Source organism: Heliangelus exortis, chromosome 1 (assembly GCF_036169615.1).
Source record: "Heliangelus exortis chromosome 1, bHelExo1.hap1, whole genome shotgun sequence".
NCBI classification, from domain to species: domain Eukaryota; kingdom Metazoa; phylum Chordata; class Aves; order Apodiformes; family Trochilidae; genus Heliangelus; species Heliangelus exortis.
This window is the reverse complement of record NC_092422.1, coordinates 167,561,383-167,582,882: the sequence shown is the minus strand read 5'-3', so window position 1 is coordinate 167,582,882 and position 21,500 is coordinate 167,561,383. Positions and strand designations below refer to the sequence as shown.

Sequence of the window (21,500 nt, the reverse complement as noted above, 5' to 3'; positions counted from 1 at the left end):
CAGTGATTCTAAACTAAATACATTCTTGGCAATTAAGTTTCACTGTCAACATATTCTGTCTGTAGTTTAAAGAAATGACCATTTGCTAATGAGTCTGTCTGTAATGCTTTCTTCAGGGTTCACATTTTCCACTAGAAAGTGGAGGACAATTATTCACTGATAGGAATCATCAGTTTTAAAAGGTTTTTGATAGTTGGTGACACAAAATTTTAACTTTATTTTCAATGCCACATACTGTTTTCTACAGGATCATGTGATGATTTACTCCTTTTTCTTAACAAACATGAACTAAAATACCTGCATACTGAAAAAGCACCCACAACAGATGTGTTGGACAATGCATAATCTTGGGTTTTCTTCTCTTTTTTCTCCCTATAAAAATTATTTTCAGATAAAATAAAATAACAAATTAACAGTGTTTACAGTCTACCTGTCAAGAAAATGGGAAATGTAAATCAGAAGGGAACACAAAGCTTTTTCTGGCCTATCTCAAATCTGAGGAGAACTTTGCTCACTCTTCTCACTTGCTGAGTGACAGACCAGTCTGTGCAGTGAGCTGGAAATGCTGAACATTCTGTGTGCCCCCCCTGGTCTGCCCCTCGCCCCCTGGGATCTTCCCCCTTTCAGCAGGGTAACAAGCCCTCTGAATTGCTTCCCTTCCCAGCTCTCTTCCAGGCTGCACATTTTTCTTTGTCATTGCAGAGAAAAGAAATTAGAGCCATTTTTGCAGGAAAGTCCATTACCTCCTTCCGGATGGGTTTATGTTTTTTGTAACACTTACTTTTTCCTTCTCAGTTTTCCTCTTGATCCAAGCCAAATTTTCCAGACCAGTTTTTCTATTGTCTTCACTCTTTCAACACTGTCTGTTTCACCATGTGGGACACAATAAGGGAAGAGTTGGGTGTTACTCAGGTATGCATTAAGGCTACTGAGCAGCAAGCCACCTACACCTCAGGCAGATTTATGAACCCCTCAGAAAGGGATGCAACAGAACATGGTGCTCAGACCACATGCTACACATCACCACAAGACCAGTTAGGCTTGGAGTATTATAACTTCATGGAGTTAATCACAAACCATTATGGTCTATAGCAGGCCTGTCCTTGGCCACTTTGTTTCTGCTCATAAAATTCTTCCTTCTATTCCATTTTGTGGTCAGGGACATCAGAGAGAAGTCAGGAGAATGAAAAGTCTTGCCCATGCTATTGTTGCACTTGGCTTTGGACTGTTTGAAGATGAAGAAATTCCCCTTTCTTCTGATAATCTCTACCCTGCCTACACGGAACAACCAAAACAACCTGGACAACTCATCCCTGGAAGCAGATCCAGAGGTGACAGGGTGTCTGGCATATAAATCAGGGATGTCAACAGGCATTTTCAGAAACTTTTTCTGCGTTAGAACTCTTCCCATCACTTGTGATTTAAACTCTGCCATTCAAATAGCCCTGGATTCTGACAGCACTGAGCACACTGATACACACAGGGCCATAGCACTGATGGAGTCTGAGGAGCATCAGAGGAAAACCAGTGCTCAAGGAAGAGCAGTGCTTGGCCTTCTGCTCCCACTGCATCCCAAGTCTGACTGGATCAAGAAGGAATGCTCCCAAGAGCTGTGAAAGTCTTGGTAAGTGACACACTGGTCCCCTCAGCACCTGCAGTTGCCTAGGTCCCATGGTTCCAGTATGGAATGTAGTGAAGATGGTTACTCCTTTCAGAAATACAAGAAAATGAGGAGAGCAGACTGCAAGTATCTTGTACTCTTGCCTGGTTATGCTTGCTTCATGGTAGAAGGATTTCACTTCTCTGCATTTCTTTCACACAAAGGTCAGTTACAGCAAATACCCAGGGGAAAGCAAATTTTAGCTTGCATGACTGCCTCTCTCTTTTGGAAGGATATCCTGGCCACCCATTTTAAAGTCCTGTCCTGGGAATGAAAAGAATTATTAGGAAATGCTGAAACAAAGCCTTAAATTACATTACAGTAACGTGGTATTTCATGGTTTCTTTTGGCATGAGTTAGATGTAAACATAGAAGCATGAGAATTACATATATATAATACATCCAATTAGTCATTCCAACTTATTTTATTATAAGTATGCAGTTTTTCACCCTTATCAACTGCAATGCACTGTGGGACCACTGTGTTCTTAGCATTTGGTGGAAGGTTGATTTTATTCAGGGAGTTCTGACAGAGACATGTGAAAGACAGACACACATGCCATGTGACAGTAAACAAATTTAGAGACAGCAGTCTCTATAAATAATCTATGTTCATAGCCTTACATAAGAAAGTGGAAGGTTAGCCACTTATTCCAAAATGGTTTGCAGCAGTTTGATAAGAAAACCTGGAGGCTTCTCACTATGTTTAATGCTGTCACGTGGTTGTGGTCAGGGAATGACTGAAGAATAAAGCCCATAAGCATAAGCATAAAGCCCATAAGTTCAAGTCAGTGATTTGGAAGCACACAAAAAAATAAAACCTCAAGAAAAAATAACATTAAGAGAACAAGAGAGAGCAATTTTTATTTTCTAATTCTGAATAATTTGTCACTTTATACAATATTTATTAAAAAGATACAAGAATAGAATTTGGAGCTTCCTACAGATCCCAGAACATAAATGTGAGAAACATGTGCATCAGTCTTGCCTCAGCAAGGAGCACCCAGTCTATTCAGGAAAGGACTCCTGAGGTTAAAGGAGAGGAACTGAAAGGCAGGGAGTTTATTTTTAGCCAGGAAAACTCACTGAATGAGTCCACTTAGCATGTTTTCCATCTGCAAATGATCAGAAAACACCTCCTAACCCCTAAGTGGGATAATACCTGCTGTTAGGATTTTGTATAAGAAAGAGATCTGGTTCTCTGCCTCCCTCAACCCCTGAGTACTGCTAGTGTGGTGAGTGGGGACTACAAAAGCCTCTGAGTTACAGGAACAGAATTTTTTCAGCATAAGTAATGTAGAGAACAGCTATATAGTGTATGCTGTCCTGTACACGGGTGTCCTGTAAGCTTCAGGACAGGTAATCTTAGCATTAGTGCAAATCTAGGAAAAACATTTGTTAAGAAAAATGGGAAAGACTGTTCCCATCACATGTGGAGGTAGGAAACTCTGGCTTGAGGAAAGTAACATCTTGAGGAAAAGTTACAACAACAAAAAAAATTAGAGCCCATTTTCTCCTTGCTTTTTGTTCTGCAGCTAGCAGAGGGCTTGCTGCCTGTGAGCATGTCTGCATTCCTCCTTGGTGTGTGGGGGAAAGGGCTTGGATGGCAGGGGAGGGGACACAGGGGTACCTCCTTTGAGAAGCTGCTGGAAGCTATCCTGACTCCAGAGCCAGAGCTGCCTTTTGCAGAGGCCAAGTCCCTCAGAGGTGGTGAAAACACCTCTGTGATTAATATACTCAAGGAGGGGGAAAAGAAGAGGAGAGGAGAGAAAAGGAGAGGAGAGGAGAGGAGAGGAGAGGAGAGGAGAGGAGAGGACACAGAGGATATGGACCAGTCCAGTGCAGAGCAGTTCAGAAGCACAGGTGGAGGAAATCAGGACCTGAATTTGTCCCATGGAGCTTCAAGACTGACTAGAGAGAAGACAAATAGAATGGAGTAAAAGGTCTGGTGCAAGGAACAGAATGAAGATCAGCAGTTAATGGAGACAAATTATGAGGCAGACAGGATAACTGGAAGATAAGTTTAAGAAGAACAGCTGCTAGAAGAGGTAAGAAGAAAGGATGCAACAGCTTGAACAGGTATCTCAAAATATGTATTTGGCAGAGGAGAACTGGGGAAAACACCCAGACAGTAGTCATATTTTGTGAAGGTAACACTGGTTGTCAGTGTCCCAGTACCAAAGAGTCTAGACTGAAATGGAGATCAGTTGTATTGGACTACAGCACAGCCCCTTTACAATTGAGAGAACCAAAATGTTCCCTGGTCTCACTTGGCATCCCCTTAGTGTAAGGAAAGATCTTTACCCTTTCCTCACAAATAAATGACAATTAACTGCTGCCATCAATTTCTTACCTTAAAGAAAAAAGTTCTGAAAACAGACCTCAGGGTTCCAAGCACTGCTGGGTGAAACTTTATTTTTTTCTCCCTATGGCAAAGGAGGACAAAGCTGTCTTGAGAACAGCAGAGCTGGGACCTAAACAAAAAATGTTTGTATCTGAATTCAGTAAATGTAGTACATATATATGACATTTTACACAATATGATGTGAGACTCAAGTACTAGTCATATACTTTGCACAGCAAACTGACTGTCCAAATGAGTACAAAACTTCACTGTGACTCTTCACTTATTTGTCAAATTGGTATCATAGCATCCTCTTACCTTAGGAATATACAGAGTTAACAAATGAACTAATGCTTGTGAACAGAAATGTATTCAAGAGCAATAGAGATAATGCAGGAATAAAATTATTAAATATTCTGAATGGGTTTGAAAATTGTACAATAATTAAGGAATAGGAGCACACAGTGAACAGCAAAAGAGAAGAAAAACTCAGTAGCTACTTATTCAGCTTAACATAATATAGTAAAGCAAGCAGAAACCATGTGAAAAAAAACCACCATTCCCTCATGTCCTTAAAGGCTATTGTGCTTGTATGCACAAGGAGTTCCAAGGAAGGTTCCAGAGCACACTCAGTGTGCTCACCTGCAGTAAGGAACTTTTTATAGTAACAAATTTCTTTATAATCTATGAGAAAAGAATGAAACAGAAATTACAAAGTATTTAACAAAATTGAGTGCTTGTATATTTATGTCAATTTGCCCATGAGTCCTACTATAAAAAAAATCAAAACTTGAGATCTTGCCAGCTACTCCATGCTGTAAAATATTATTGTGCCAGTGGGGAAGACACAGCTTGGCAACACCTGGCACTAGCCAGATGTTAAATGAACTGCAATTAACTTATGTCCATACTACGCTCATAAAAAACTTGGACCTTTGGTACCTCTGACATGGCTCCCCTTCTGCAGTGATGATTTCAATATGGTGGCAGATGGGAAGTCACAATTTAAATGAAGCATCACTTCAAATCTGTGGAAAGTCCTGGAAAAAACCCAAAATGTGCTTAGCATAATGCTGGTGTTCTCTTCCCTACGTCACTAAATGCTCTAAATTATTTTATTTCCAAAGCAGAGGACATCCTGAGTATTTTTTCCATATTGGTATTCCAGAACTAACCCTGGGGGCTATGGTTCATACTCAGCTGGCCATGATTATCAATAGTGCAGGCTCAAGACCTGAACTCAGTGTCTGTGACACCCCTGTAAACCAAAAGGAAATCTACCTGAGTTAGTGGAGCAACACCAGCTTGATGGGCTGACCCAATGTTTATTAAAAGTGAAACAAAGATGATTAGAGATCTCTGTGGGCACTCAAGCACCCTCTGGAGATTGCCCCCAGTGTGTGATGGGGATATCTTTACTTCCTTAACATTCTCAGAACTGGGGAAATAATATTGCCTGAAATTTATCTCCAAATAATTACTGATCATGAGCTGAAGAGTGCATTTTTGCTTGCTGCACTTACAAGCACAAAGTGTGTAATTTTATGTTCAAAATAGGTTGCTCCAAAAATAAGCCCATCACCTTTACAACTTAACACATCTCTTTATTATGATACCAGTGATCCTGCTGACACAGCAGTGACAGTTCTCACACCAGGAGAAACATGGGTAAGTTTCAAGACTCCAGCAGTGGATAATAATTCAAATCAAGACAAAACCAGTAAGTTTAGTGACTGGTTTATGAATGAAGGTTGGTCAAGCTGAACTGTTCAAGATAGTGAAGAGAGAAGAATAGAGGAGTTAGAAGTGAGAAAAGCCAAACAATTCTTCATGAAGCGATAACAGCAGAAGTAGGAACTTACAGAACTAGGAAAAAAACATAATCTGTGAGCCAGCCTTTAAAAAATGGTTGACTCCTTCAAGTGGGTAGCCTGCTCTTTTTAAAGTTCGTATCTGAGGTCCAGGTGACATCATTTCCATATTATTTTAATCAAGAGCTCATACTGTCAATTTTGAGAGCAAATGAATGTGATTTGTCCCTTCTTAGGCTGTAAAATGGGCCCATTACTATGTTATAGGAAACAGCAAATTACTAGTGGGCAGCGTTTGGTTGAAACAAACCTCTTAATGTCATCTCTTACTCATTGATGATGTAAATTCAGGAGTGATTTTGAATACATATTGATTGAACTCCAGTTGGTCTTGCACTACAAAACTGAAGCAGGTGGGAAGGGGGAGATGACTGATGTTACCCACTCACCCTCCTGCCCACAGCAGGATGAACACTTCTGCTGACTGAAACATCTTTGAAAGTTTATATGAAGGGTTGGATAATGATGGAGATTTCACGGTGTACCTGAGAAAATTGTTCCAGTCCTTAACCCCCCCAAACAATTAAGAAGTCTAATTTAAGATGTCTAATTTAAATCTCCCTTACTGCAGTTTAATCCCATTAAATATTGTATCCAGAATGAATGTGGTGAATAATTGATTCGATTTCTCTTTGTTGGTACCTTCTGCACATCTGAAAACTGTATTCTTGCCTCATCTTTTCCTGCTAGAGAGTACACAGCTCCAGTTCCTTCAGCCTTTTCTTGTAGGCCATTGGGTGTTTTCTTTTAATCTTGATCAGTCTTGCTTTTCTCCTCTGGGATTTTTCCATCTCTCTTGAACTGGGGTCTCCAGTACAGCACACAGTATTCTGGCTGAGGCCTTTGAAACATAAGGAATGGCAGAAGAATTGTTTTGCATGTCTCACAGACCATATTTCAAAGGACATACCCCAGACTGCAAAACAGAGGAATAAGTAAATAATGCAAAGAAACAGTGAGATACAACTAACCTGGTTCAGCTTCTGATTTCTTACAAGTCATGATCCCCTTTTCTGCAACTGCTGCCTCGTTCCTAATTTGGGAGGTCTAAATTCCTGCCTAAACATAGTACTTTACATTTTCCTTTACTGAACTGTACCCTACTTCTGTCAGGAAATTTCTCTAATTTTCAAGATCATGTTAAATTCTGAAATTCGAGTGACTACTTCCAGTTTGGTGTCATGTAAAAACTTAAAATAGCAGTGAAGAGGCAGAAAAAAACAACTCTTTGAACGCTGACGTGTCACTGGTTAGAAAAACATCATTCATTTTAGAAAACAGAGCCTTAAATAAAATTTCATCAGATACTGTGGCTTCTTTCCTCTAAGCTGTACTGGGTTTTTTGCTGGGCAAGTAATTTATGTTTTACACAGCACAAGTTCACAGGTCCTTCATAACTCGAAAATTTTCTTAACACTTTAGGGAACCTTTTCTAGAATAAGATTTGCATATGCCAGGATTTTTCCAAGACATGTGAAAACAAAAGCAAAAAAAATAGTTATTGGCCAATGAAAAGAAGTTATTGATCCACATGACTCCCATATGCACACTATCAGCATATTTCAGAACCTGTAATCTGCACGATTGCTAATTTTCTTATAGTTTACAGAAATAATTCTAATATTCCAAGCCATTAGTTGGACCACAAGCCAGAAGTATTTTACCAGCTACCAAAGATCTCAGTGTTACTGCCAGGGCTTACTGTATGATCCCCACTAAGAGCTGGCTCAGCAGCTCTAATCACTGAAATTCACTTCATTGGCTTTATCCATTAGAGATAAAGCAGAGGTAAGAGAATGAGAACAACCTTTGCTGAATACTGTAAATCATTAAATACACCTTAATGAACTGCTTTTAAAATTCATTTTGGAAATTTCAAAGTATGAGGGATAAAAAGGATCTTATGGACCCAAGTTATCAAATTTCAGAAGTGACTTAGGGGAATTTTGAAAGAATGAGTTTGGTCTGATGGGTTCAGAGATGTATTGGTTTGAAGGGCTGGCTGATCTGCTTTGCTGATAGAGGCTGGGGAGCATGTGGACCAGCCCAGTAGTGAGATCTCTAGTATTTGCTTATATTGATCCAACTCCATCAAGAAAAAAGTAAATTCCTTTTGGAGATTGCAATCACTGAACTAAACCAAATCTGGCTAGCTCAGCACACATCACAGCAAGACAAGGAAGAACACATGATTTATGAGTAGCTCTCAGAGAGAAATAACCTTCATTTAAGATGTCAGGGTGAATGAAGACAACACAGATTGTGTGACAAAGACACGTGAACATTCCTTCACATGTATCATCTTTTTAACCTTTCTTTGGGCAAAAGGAAACTGAAATCTCTTTTTACCCTACATAAAAATCTCTTTTATCTTCAGTGGTCTTTCCTCTAACCAGCTCAGAGAGAGCAGGGAAAGCAGATCTGAGTTTAACCGGGTGATTAAAAGGTGTGATTAAGAGATAAATGTCAGCAAGCCAGGTTTCTCTCCTATCCCTCACGTTGCCCCATTGCTGTCCTGGTATAAACCTCCTGTAATTGCTGACAATAACCCGGGTCTCGGTTCTCACATCATGCCCCGCATCCACAGGGGTGGTCGTGCTGATACAGACCTGGCTATGCCACTTATTTTTTTGGAGTGGGGCATGGGCAGGAGCCGCCCCCCTCTGCCCACGAGTTCGGCTGTGACCCCGACACCAGAGCAGCCCAGCAGCCCCTGCCGGGTTCTGCGTTGCCGGGAGGCAGAGGGGTGGACGGGTCCCGTCGATACCAGTGCCCTGCTCCGGGCGGCTTGCTCATGGTGGCCGCGGGCTGAGCACGTCAGGGAGGGACCCGTCGTGACCAAGAGATCCCCCCGAGGCCACGCACATCCCAACCCGGCATATATAGGGGGGACGCGGGGACAACGCCGGCGCCGGCCGATCCCAGCCGCTCAGTGGGTTTCGCGGAACCATGGCCCTCACCCGGGCGGCGGGGCGAGCAGGTGAGGGAGGCGGGAGGGGAGAGGGAGAGGGACAGGGACAGGGACAGGGAGAGGAACAGGGAGAGGGAGAGGAACAGGGAGAGGACCAGTGGTGTCCTTCCCACCACCCCTCTCTACCTGAACCCCGCGTCCCCCGACTCCGCCGGGCTCTCCGCAGGTGCCGTCGCGGCTCTGGCGCTGCTCTGGCTGCTGGTCTGCGCCCCGGGGGACACCGGCTGCCACCTCCTGACCGTGGCCGATCTCTTCGACCGGGTGATCCGGCACTCGGGGAGGATCCACAGCCTCTCCACAGCGCTCTACGCCGAGCTGGTGGGTGCCGGGACAGCTCCGCCACCGCTGAGCGGGGTCCCGCCTCCCAGGGAGCAGCTGCCGGCGGGGCGGGGCGGGGCGTGCTCGCCGTGGGTCTCTAGGTTTTCTTATTCCGTAGGAAAAACACTTTCCTCCCCGTGACAACGAGCTGGGGAAGCCCATTCGTAAGTGCCACACGTCGGGGATGCTGACCCCCAACGGCAAAGAATATGCCCAAAAAATCCCGGTAAGGCTGGACGGCGGCGGCGGGAGGGGGGGGCACCGTGGCCGCCCATGAGTCTGGTGGGCTGGGGTGAGGCTTCACGGATCACAGCGCCTCTTCTCCCCCGTCTCAAGAAAGGGGGAAATAACCCCCCACCCCGTTAGGGCTCCTAAGTGTCTCACCCATCACGCTGCTGGGGTCCCTTCTCCTCAGTCGGGATGGAGATTGTCAGAGATTTTTCTTCGTCTGGTGCTTCATCATTGCTTATTGCTCTCTACAGCTACCTGAAAGGACATTGTAGGGAGGACGGTTCTGGCCTCATCTCTCAAGTAAATAATGATAGAACTAGAGGAAATGGCCTGAAGTTGCACCAGGGGAGGCTTAGACTACATTATTAGGAAGAATTTCTTTACTGAGAAAGTAGGTGTTGGAATGGGCTACCTAGGGAGGTGGAGGGGTCACCATCCCTGGAAATATTTTTAAACCGTGTATATGTGGCACTTCAGGATGTGCACTAGTGGGCATGAAGATATAGATATAGGTAAATATATTTTACTTATTGGTAGGGGGGGAGATATTGATGGTTGGATGCAATGATTTTAGAGGTCTTTTCCAACCCTGACAACTTGGTGACTCTGTCATCAACAGTTTTGATTGAAGAAACTGGTAAGTTTTGATCACAAACAGGTGCACTTCACAGAGGTATTGCATATGAATCATTAGTTTGTTGTATTTTAAAATATGTATATGGTTACATATTCTCAGATTATATTTATTAGCTGTGAGAAGGGTACCACAGTAGAGCTTAATCCAAATGACTGACAGACATCTCTTTGATTGTGCTGTGGTAGTCTCTGCAGAACAAAAACTTAGAATGTTGTTCATGTGACAGTTAAATTAATCAGTGTCACTGCAAAGTACAAAAAGCAATCAGAAGAAAGAAATCACTCATTATCTCTGAATCGGTACTTAGGTAAGGGGAAAAGAACAGCAAATTGTTTTAGACAGATGGAATGGCAAAGAGAAAAAATCGTTACTAGTTTAGAGAAGAGCAAGAAGAGTTTCTTTAGACTGAGGTAAAGCAGATTGTAAAGTCAAGGGTACAGCAGCAGGAGAAGCTTTTGCCTCCAGGAGGAGTCAGGCGGAGGTGAACAGTAACGTTTTGCTCTTTGGTTGTGATGGAGTGAGGAGCTTCCCCCAAGAGATTTAGAAGTTCCCCTGGAAGAGCAATGGGAAATGAGGCTCTGTTAGCTTTGGAAAACTTTAACCAATCAACCTTATTTCTGAACTCACATTGCAAGAGAATTTTTACAGCAATTGAGTTCCTGTTAGAGAAGCAACCATCCTACAACCAGGCACTTTCTGAGAAGTGTGTCTGCAGCAGAGCTCTAACTACAGAGCTGTAACAATGGAAGGTGTAAGGACACACCTGAATTTCCATACCAGCAAACAGAGATGTCTAGATGAGGCTTCTTGAGGCTCTTGGGACATCTAGTCATTTATGAAAACTTTTTTGGTACCAAGTAAGTTTGACAGGAATGCCACCCTTTAGCTTATGCCACACTCCACAGTTTTAGTCCTACGGGGCTTAAAAATCTAAGAAAGCTGAAAACAAGACCAATACAAGGGGTTTTGGTTTTACTTATAGCAAAACAAATAACCAGAGAAAGAGTGGCTCCTAAGTTCTAAATATTTGAAAACTACTAAACAGCACAAGTAAATCTTAATCCTGCTGAGATTTCACAGTGAAAATGTCTTAATAGTGTTCACAGGACCCGCTGCAATCTAACAGAGAAACCCTTTACTGTTTTGAATTTAAGAGAGAAGAATTAACTCACGTGATACTGAAACTTCTGCAAGCCTGGAAAGAACCTCTTTCCCATTTTAACCAGCATATTGAGCACCACCAAGAGTTACCTGATGACAGCCTGAGCAAAGCCAAGCAAATCAGCAATATGGTACATGAGCTGAAGACTGGGGTTGAGAAAGTAACAGAAAAGGCAAGATTTTCAACACAGTTTTTATTTATACCAGACATGGTGGGACTGACTTGGGGGGGTAGGAAGGGGGAGGACCAATGTCTGCTCTCACTTGAGCTGTAACCTTAATGCCAAAAGAGGCTCTGATCCATCAGTGCTGGACTTCATTACAGATCCAAAACTTTTTCTGCCAAAGCGACTAAGTTTATGGATTGGCAGTTATGGAGATGGCTTTATAGAAGTTGATATACATAGGGAACTAATTTATTGATGTTAAACATATGAAAGAAAGAAAAAGTACAAAGCCTAGAGCCATTTCCAGCTCCATATATGAGCTAGTAATGACCTGACTTTTCTAGGGCAGCAGAGGAAATGACTGCGACAAGTTCTTAACTATTGTTTTAATTTTTATTTGGATCTATGTTCTAACTAATTCAAGTATCACTGTTGTCTGCTGCAAAGAACTCCTTCCTAAGGCAACAATTTTATCCTGGGATAACTTCTTCAAGGCAACAGTGGCCTTGCTGAAGTCAGTCACAAAACACTTTGAAAAATTCCACTCCAAATTCTGTCCATATATAAATTATTGCATGTATTTTTTTGTTCTTTCCCTTTCTGTCATCTTATTATTAACTAGAAGTCCTGATCTTTGTTTTTCTTGTGCATTGATACCTAAATTTGTTTGGAGTTTTGGCTAAAAGAATGAGGTCTGTGTGCCAATTCTCTGAAATTACTACAATACCAAGGTGTCTGTTGCATTAAAAAGTGAATAATAAAATATCTGACACTGGTAGATCACCTTCCACCTTTATGAACACATGTGGGAAATACAAGTTTTAAAATGATAAGCAGCTCATCACTAGAATAGGAGGAATTGTTCCCTTCTCTAAAATGCAGCCCTGATTAGGGTGACCCTGAGATACAAATGGAAAAAGTCCATCTTCCAAGTGTAGCCATGAATGTGGGGTTAAAATAGTTTTAAAGTTCAACCTCAAAACTTGACCTTTGCTTCATTCTGTAGCTGAAACAAGGCATCAAACTCTAAACTAGATACACACTTCTTGTGTATTTACCTGATTTTATTTTTGTAAAAAAACTTTAACAGGAATTACTAAGAAGGAGAACTTTGAAATTTTGACTTCTTGTGTGTACTCTCACACGCAGTAGAAATACAACTTTTTAAAAATTAAGTAAACAATGCAAATGCATTCCATTATTTTGCATCTTTTTTTTTCCCTGTAAGACATCAATTCTAATCTCTGTTCTGTAGTGAAGTTCCTAATCTGAAAAGTGATAACAACCCTCAGAGTTCAACAGGTTAAACAGAGCTGGTGCATATTTACACTGAGAGCTTCTCTTGACAAAAGTCACTCAAATAAATGGCTAAAAAAAATCTCAAGACTGATTTGCTATATTACTTCATGAGGAAGTGATTATTGCAGGGGTTCCTCTAGTTAAAATCAGATGGAGTTATACCACAGTATTCTTGCATTACCAGTATATCAGATCATTTCAGGCTACTCTAAAGGTTGTATAGATACTGTTAGGATAAAAAGCCAGAGTTATTCTATGTAAGGAGCTCTACATATATCTTCAGTAAGTATGTGAGAAGTCTGGAGTTGAGCTGCCAAACATAGTGATGCTGCAGCTGACTTCAGCACTAATCTTTTAAAGATTTGTTGTATGTGTAGTTATGAGTTGTGCTTCTTTCCCTGTTTTCAATACAGATGCAGTCAATGGGGATCATCAGCAACTCGTTAAATGGAATGGCATCATCTGAGACCACTGGTTTATCCATTAGTAATGAAGCAAACATGATGAGTGACTCTGACTTTATTCACTGCTTCAGGAGAGACTCCAATAAAGTACAAAGCTACCTAAAAATTCTTAAGTGTAGAATTATGCCAGGAAATAGTTGCTGAGTTGTAATATCTTGACAAGTAGTCTTCAGCATGCAAGTTATAAAGCTGGACAAATAAAATATATACATTATCACATTTATAATCATTTCAATAGGAAAATGTTATTGAAGTTCTTTAGCAGCTACTAGACCATGACATGGTTGACCTATGCAACTGAAACATTAAGTAAAACATTGTGTATGTATGTGCACCAGATAAAAAGAATTTCTCTAGCAGTAGATAAATAAATGTCCTTGCACACTACACTGTGACAGACTGGTGATTATGGCTGATCCACACAGTTTAATTCTGTACGTAGTGGAAAGTGAAATTCAGTTTGTTAAGCCCTGGTACAAATATATCAACATACTATAAATAAAGTATATTTTTATGTAAGAAAGAAATTGTTTTTCCCCATTTCTACATACATACATACCTGCAGAATATTGCTTAACACTGAAGAGTGGTATTGATCAGTTCATGGGGGCCCATGGAGACTTCTATGTCCACAGCATGCTTCCTACTAATTTCTGTGGGCTTTTACATGTGCCCCATAAGATCTAGTTTCTCACATTTTCATTCATTTGAATTATCTTTTATGCCTGTAATGGCTTCACTGATTTCATTGGAAAAACTTCAAGAAAATTTTTTTATATGAAAAGTAAGTCAGAATTCTGATCCCAGTACCACTTCAGTCCAAGAGCTGAGCACAGTTTATGCAGCATTAACTCTCTTTCCTATAATGCGTGCTGAAACACAGGTATTACTGTAAAGCCCACAGCTTGGGCTTTACAGTAATGATGAAAAACTATGTAGCAAGTAAAGATCTGAAAGCTGACCTGTTTTATAGCAATCACATTTTCCTGGCAGTGGGTTGGTGCTTATGACAGTTTATAGAACAAAAAGTCTTTGCATTAGCAACTAAAAGAGCACTAAGGAGAATCTCAATTCTTTACTGATGCAGAGGGAAATATGATGACAAAGGAAAAGGCTGAGGTACTTAAGGCCTTCTTTGCCTCAGTCTTTAATAGCAAGACCAACTGTTCTCCAAGTACCCAGTCCCCTGAGCTGGAAGACACCGACAGGGAGCAGAATGAAGCCCCATGATCCAAAGGGAAATGTTTAGCATCACTTAGACACACACCTGTGGGGCCACATGGGGTCCCCACAAGGGTACTGAAGGAGGTGGCAGAAATGATCACTGAGCTTTTTTGCATCATTCACCAGCAGCCCTGGCTAACTGGGGAGTTTCCCTTTGACTGTAGTTTAGCAACAAGCAGACTGAGGAGAGACCTTATCGCTCTCTACATCTGCCTTAAAGGAGGTTGTGGTGAGGTGGGGGTTGGTCTCTTCTCCCAGGTAACAAGTGATAGGATGAGAGGAAAGGGCATGAAATTGCAGCAAGGGAGTTTTAGATTGGTGATAAGAAAAATTCATTCTTTAATGAAAGGGTTGTCAGGGGCTGGAACAAGCTGCCCAGGGAAGTGGTTAAGTCACTGTCCATTGAGGTATTTAGAAGACTTAGATGTGGTACTTAGGGAAATGGTTTAATGGTCAACTTGGCAGTGCAAGGTTAAAGGTTGGACTCAACCATGTTCAAGGATTTTTCCAACTAAAATGACCCTATGATTCTAGGATTCAGACCCTAGTGCCATCTGAACAGGAACTTACAATCAACACAGGTTTAACTTCAATATTCTTGACTATTTTCTCTCTTAATGCTCTTTTCTGGCATCCCCTGATCTTGATGGTTGTTCACAGTATCTGGAGCTCAGGCTGCCAAGAATGGAAAGTAAAATTCTGGAGATTATTCAGCAATGATATTGGATTTGAGCCTAGGAAACTCAGCGGGAGAATGTTTCAAAGAAACACTTATGCAGAACAGAGGAACAATCTTTTCGGTTTTCAGATATCTGCTCTCCAGTAGACAGCTGATTTACTTTCTCTACTAGGAGCTGGGAGTCTTCAGAATTGACATCTGGTCCCTGATGTGCCAGGAATGGAACAATAAGAGATTACATGGTGCCTATCCTGGAGAAATTACTAGCTGCAATTCCTTAGGCAGTAAGATGCCACAAACATAACAAAATTGTGAAGATACTCAGGGAAGAAAACATCTCCCAGTAGAGTAAAGGAAGGCTCCTCTGGTTAGAGAAAAGCAGAGGGATGCCCATTCTGCCTGCATCTACCTGAATCATGGAAGATGTAGCAGCTATTAGCATTTATCCTGTCACCTAGAATAGCTGCAGCCCCAGAGTACAGAAGCATTTTGGTGCTGGCTGCATCCTCTGCCACTAAAGGACTATTCCTGCCTCTGAAATGCTGAAACTGGGCAAGGGTGCATTAATTAAGGAGCAAAATGGCATTAGGGTAATCCCTCTACATCTTGGCAAAGATGGCATTGTGTACAACAGATCTGCAGTAGCTGTCCTCCAGCAGAAGCCAAAGGTGACAGACATGGGAGGGGTCATGTCCTAAAGAAGGGTGACAGAAGGATGCTCCCTCCAGGACCAGCAGTGTACAGTTCTGTCTCGCTCCAACTGGTCCCATTCCAGCCCATCCTATCCCAGTCCCTGGAGCCCTGGGGCCAGGGCTGATGCACTGCACCCAGTGCTGCTGCAGGTGGGCAGCGGCTGTGGGACCCATGGGTGAGAGGTGGTCATGTCCTCATAGATGGTGGCTGTGTCCCTGTTGGGAAACTGTCTGGAAGAAAACAGACATCTGAGCAATCCTGACTATTTAGCTTTAGCTAGAGTAAGCTAAGGGCCTTGAGGCCCAGTCGCAAGGTTACTGAAAGATGAGCTATGGGCAAAAGATAAGGGAGCTGGCAGCAGAAAAGAATAACAACAGGATAATGAGGTAGCCAGCAGAAGTTCTGTGAGAGCAGGATTTGTGGCCAAGATATAGCCACCTGCAAGATATCGTTATATAAACAAGGGCTCTATATAAAGCGAGGTGAATTGTTAATAGACGACTTCACTTTAACCATATTGGTGACTACGTGTCGTCCTTAAGCCCCCATGGATTTTCTACAAGTCCCCACAGGGAGGTGGTGGTCTTGAGTCCCACAGGCAGTGGTCGTGGGGCTGTGTGGAGGGAAGTGACCATGGCCTTGTGGGAAGTGGCCAGAGGCCCACAAGGAAGAGGTGGCCACGGTGGCCTTGAGCCCATAGGTGGGAGGTGGCAGTGTTGCCATGGACAGGCAGCTGCAGTTGTCACCATGGGAGGTGGCCACGTCCCCGGGGGTGCAGGGCTTGGTGGCTCTCAGAGCCAGTTACAAGGTGACTCTGAAATCAAGCATAATGTCTGATAGGAACTTCAGTGGCTGGGAAGACACCCCAGGGACTGCTGCTGAGGGTCAAGTGGACCCTGCAATATTTACACATTGTAAATGCAGCAGATCAGAAAAGCAATTCTCACCTTCTTCAAAGAGGAAAACCCTAGGACTGTTTTGCCGTAGCAAAATGCAGAAATAGAGAAAACAAGGAAGCAGATGCCACAGGAGGAACAGCAGTGCACCAGCATATCACCCACAGACATTCCTCCTCATTTACTGTCACAAATTAGTGTTACATTTCCAGATCTGCCTTCTGCTGAAGCAAGGAGTGCTGGTGAAACCAAAGCCTTCCTACACTTGCCACTGCCTTGCTTCCACCTGTGACTGAGAACACAACTGAGCAGTTGGCTGGAAAGGGCACGTTGCTCTCTGTGTTCTCTGCCTAAAACAGAAATAGCAGTGATGGTTGTGCTCTACATGGGAGAACACTTCACCTCCAGCACTACTTCACTCCAAGAGAGCAGTGAAACTAGTGAGGAATATTCAAAAATGTAAAATTATGTGCCATAATCAAATGCTTTTCAGAGTCTGAGAATGCATCATTTGCACCTGAGAATATTGATTTAGGAAAAATTACTCCGCAAATTAATGGAAAATCATAAAATTGGGACTGGCTTCCAGTGAAGTGCTTGGTTCATGTGCAACAGCCTATAACAATGTATGCTATAGATAAGTTGTGATGCCATTTCTGTTAGTGGAACAACCTGTTTTAATTAACTTTCCTTGCCAGCCAAATAAATCTAAGAACTAAAAATTGTTCTTCCGACCTTATTCCATGAAACACTGCAGTATAACAGAATATTGGTATTTTTGTAGAGTGCAATTCATTTTTTTCAGTCACTAGAAGCTGCTTTTGTATGATAGAGACTTCCTTTTCATAACTTTTCAATTTTTTTTCAGAATGATGGATATGACAGACACTTCCATTTTGTTCCTTTCATACTGTGCTAAATGGTTTTGATAGTGTATCTTAAATTTCAACTGGGTCTGATATGTGCTGCTGTTTGCATGATAGATAAGTGACAGATAGCACTTGTAAATTTAACTCTTTTCTAAAATCATGATAGCAAAGCAGAAACAAATGGAAAAACAGTCTTCTTTGAACAATATTCATTAATGTTCAGCTACATCTAAATATGTTCAAATATTGACAAAGGGGAAAGAACATGGAAAAACTTAAGAGTTCTGCAAGGATCATGTGTTTATAAAAGTTGTGATTTCTGTGTTTGGGTGAGTACTGGAGAATGACTGTAGAAATGTTGCCTTGTGACATCCTCATCCACCATGTCCAGCTTCATGGCTTAGAATTACAATCAGTATCTACAAGAAACCAAGGAGTGGGAGTTGCCACTTTCTGACCTTTAATTTAGGTGCAAGTCTGCACGGGGTGGGCCTTAGATCCAGATTTATGTACCTCAGTTTATCTTACACAGCAGCAGTCATCAGGCACATAACTTAGAAGCAACATCATTAAAAACATCTACAGTCAATAGCAATTCCATCCACTGTCAACCTTTCTCTGCAGGGGCTTTTTGGTCTCCCCATGATCCAAAGCTAAGTCTCAAGTTAATTTGACCCTAATTCCTTTCCAGTCCTTTCTTAGGACAGTGAATTGACAATTAATTTGCTTCTAATTAGTTTCTCTTTCTTTCTAGTTTGTGAAAATCAGCAACAGTCTTATTGGTAGAGGGTGCTGAAGCGTGGGAATCTATCTAATTTATGTCAGTCTTTTGGCCATGGAACGTGCATTCCTCACAGGAGCTGTGTGGCTACAGTGATGGCAACTGGTATTTAAAACCCAGTACTAGTAAATCACAGCAGATAAAACAAATCTGATCTATTACTGCCACTCAAGAGTAACATTTGACCATTGTACTGTTGTTCTGACACTGCAGTAATGTGGGTTTGTGCAGCAAAGCAGTTCTGTTCTCCTCAGAAGATCATAACAATTCCTGTTTGGCAAAGAATCAATAGAAACAAGAGAACTTATATATAAAAAAAAAATTATACTATAAATCCACAAGTGGGGTCAGCAAATACAGCTTTTAGCAATGTTACATGAGGTCCATAGCTGGCTGGCCTCTCAGGTCTATGGTCTCAGAGTTGTTTACACACAGTAAAACATTACTGGGGCTGTGCCTGATACAGATGGGCATAATCTGTATCATTTGTGATACCTTCAAAAAGACCAAGAGCCAAGCCTAGGAAGGAAATCAGCACTTCTTGTCAGATTTCAGAGAAGCTCCTCTGAGTGCCAGACCTTAAGAACAGACTTTGAAGTTTTGCATTCAGACCCATTTGGAAGATCTCCAATAGGTGGGGTGAGAAAAGCCTCTGCTTTTCCTGAGGTGGCTCATCTGGGCAGCAAGATCCCAATGTCAGCAGCACAGCCTGAGGGCATGGGAGACTGCAGCTGGGGTAACAAAGTGAGTACTGTAGAGTCTCAACCCTTTTTCCCTTCCCTTGATGTATCCTGTATTACACTAGCATTGACAAGGTGCCAAACTAAACAGAGAAGTGCCCAGCAAGTATAAAGATCTGCTTTGTTTGTGTCCTCTGAAGAGCTGGCTTTTTTAACTCTGGCTCACAATTTGAGGTACCTGAACTCTTCCCAGCTCCAGGATCCCAACGAATCTCCTTCACAATACTCTACAGCCTGGAAATACAGTCTCAAAATGCCACACATTGGAAATACCTGATGCCCTGCAACCATGCTGCAAGGTCATTCACTAGGTCAAATCATAGAATCATAGAATCATAGAATTGGCTGGGTTGGAAGGGACCTCAGAGATCATCAAGTCCAACCCTTGATCCACTCCCGCTGCAGTTCCCAGCCCATGGCACTGAGTGCCACATCCAGTCTCTTTTTAAATATCTCCAGGGATGGAGAATCCACCACTTCCCTGGGCAGCCCATTCCAATGCCTGATCACCCTCTCAGTAAAGAAATTCTTTCTAATGACCAACCTAAACCTCCCCTGGCACAACTTGAGACCGTGCCCTCTTGTCTTGCTGAGAGTTGCCTGGGAAAAGAGACCAACCCCCCCCTGGCTACAACCTCCTTTCAGGGAGTTGTAGAGAGTGATGAGGTCTCCCCTGAGCCTCCTCTTCTCCAGGCTGAACAACCCCAGCTCCCTCAGCCTCTCCTCATAGGATCTGTGCTGGAGTCCCTTCACCAGCCTGGTTGCCCTCCTTTGGACCTGCTCCAGGACCTCAATCTCCTTCCTGAACTGAGGGGCCCAGAACTGGACACAGGACTCAAGGTGTGGCCTCACCAGCGCTGAGCACAGGGGCAGAATCCCTTCCCTGGACCTGCTGGCCATGCTGTTCCTGATACAGGCCAGGATGCCATTGGCCTTCTTGGCTACCTGGGCACACTGCTGGCTCATGTTCAGCTTCCTGTCAATCCAGACTCCCAGGTCCCTCTCTGTCTGGCTGCTCTCAGCCACTCTGTCCCCAGCCTGTAGCTCTGCATGTATGTCACTTGCTTTAACTGTAAGGTGCCATCAGTACCTATCATGACATTCCATAAGACCAGATATGTTCTACACCTTACACCTGTGCCATGTGCCTGTCACAAAGCACTTCAAACATCTGCTGGGAGTTTTACATATAATTTCTGCTCTCTTTGCTCTTTGATAACTGGTGTGCATATGAAGAAAACAAATACTATGCAATGCTTCTTGTGGAAAGGCTGGAACTGTAAATATATTTTTTTTTATGCATACTGAGTGATGTTTCTCATTTACCAAGTTTTCACAGTGTGGACTGTAAGGGAAACTTCTCCTTTAATAAGCTGAAAATCAAATGAATCAAGGTTGTACATACCATGGACCTATAGCCATTTTGACTAGTTGAATAAGACTAGTCTAGGTATAATTCAAAATTCACATGTATGCTTTCAGAGTTTTAATAAAGCTTGTGTGGTGTTTTTAAGTAAAGAATGTTTTATCTGTTACACCGAAACTTCATTCTAGCTGTGGAATAAGAATATGAGTAGGAGATCTTAGGAGGTTTGGAGGGCTGTGAAATGGTTTTAATAGGCTACAGTGAAACCAGAACTTGCTCAATTTAAAACACATACATTATAGCTGCAAAACCAATTCTGCATGAGCCTTGCTTGATCGTTGCAGAATACATTTAGATAGATGCATTCTGCTCAGCACATCAGCTCAGAGTTTTGAGCAGTTCACATTCAGTGCTTGCAACGTCATCAAGTGATAGAACTTCCCAGGGGGGACTCTGAATCTCACCTCCCCTCTCCAGAACTGTTGCTTCTAACACTGATGCTCAATTGACTTGCAGTAAAAAAATATGAGCAGTTCTGAAGATGAACCTCTCCCTGAAAAGTGAGATGGGAAAATATCAACCACTATACACTGATTTTCTCCCAAATGGGAACCACTGATGAATACCCACACACAAATGTGCCTTCAGCTGATCATTTGATGGTAATTTGGAAATATCTGTGTGCCTTCCATTGTAGGCAGACACTACTGAATGCTATTTCAGAAGAAACTGGGCCACAAGTACTTGCTGGTCCTTCAAGCAGAAGTGTAGTCCAGCATGGAAGGACTACATATGCAGCAGGACAAATGAAAAGTAAATTCTTCCCCATGTGTATGCAATCTGTTTGTCCATCCCTAAAGGTTTTAGGCAGAATACAAGTTGGTTCTGGGATTTCAGTTTCAAGATGGGAATAAACTCTCACGTTACTGAATAGCATATAACACACTGCATACTAATTATGTCCAAGTACCTTCTGAGGGTGGGTATCTAGGCACCTTACACTGTTCAGGGGCTGTAACAACATGAAGAGATGACTTCTTAATTTTTCTGTAATTTTTTTTCTTCTTAAAGCAAGCACAGGAAATCACATGCAAAGAATGACATAGTGCCAGGCTATGACTGCACAGTT

General features: G+C 42.2%; 1 protein-coding gene and 1 long non-coding RNA gene across 2 annotated transcripts; one reads left to right on the top strand and one right to left on the bottom strand.

The window, feature by feature from the left end:
• Nucleotides 1-339: 339 nt before the first annotated feature.
• Nucleotides 340-6,788, bottom strand: LOC139798575 (uncharacterized). The gene is made up of 4 exons (XR_011726871.1): nt 6,518-6,788; nt 4,014-4,134; nt 782-1,924; nt 340-372 (listed from the first exon to the last, which is right to left on the bottom strand). It is a non-coding gene; the product is annotated as an uncharacterized lncRNA (long non-coding RNA).
• A 1,802-nt stretch (nt 6,789-8,590) lies between these two features.
• LOC139791396 (prolactin-like) lies at nt 8,591-13,638 on the top strand. Its single transcript, XM_071733557.1, has 5 exons — nt 8,591-8,855; nt 9,013-9,164; nt 9,283-9,390; nt 11,187-11,366; nt 13,073-13,638. The coding sequence occupies exons 1-5, from the start codon at nt 8,825-8,827 to the stop codon at nt 13,265-13,267; spliced, it is 666 nt and encodes a 221-aa protein (XP_071589658.1). The 5' UTR covers nt 8,591-8,824; the 3' UTR covers nt 13,268-13,638.
• The last annotated feature ends 7,862 nt before the right edge of the window (nt 13,639-21,500 follow it).

Excerpts from the sequence above, each read along its gene's own strand:
- LOC139791396 (XM_071733557.1), top strand. The coding sequence starts at position 8,825 with ATGGCCCTCACCCGGGCGGCGGGGCGAGCAG. Across the intron at positions 9,165-9,282 it reads CAGCGCTCTACGCCGAGCTG|GAAAAACACTTTCCTCCCCG; the intron begins GTGGGTGCCGGG and ends CTTATTCCGTAG. Across the intron at positions 9,391-11,186 it reads AATATGCCCAAAAAATCCCG|AGAGAAGAATTAACTCACGT; the intron begins GTAAGGCTGGAC and ends TTTGAATTTAAG.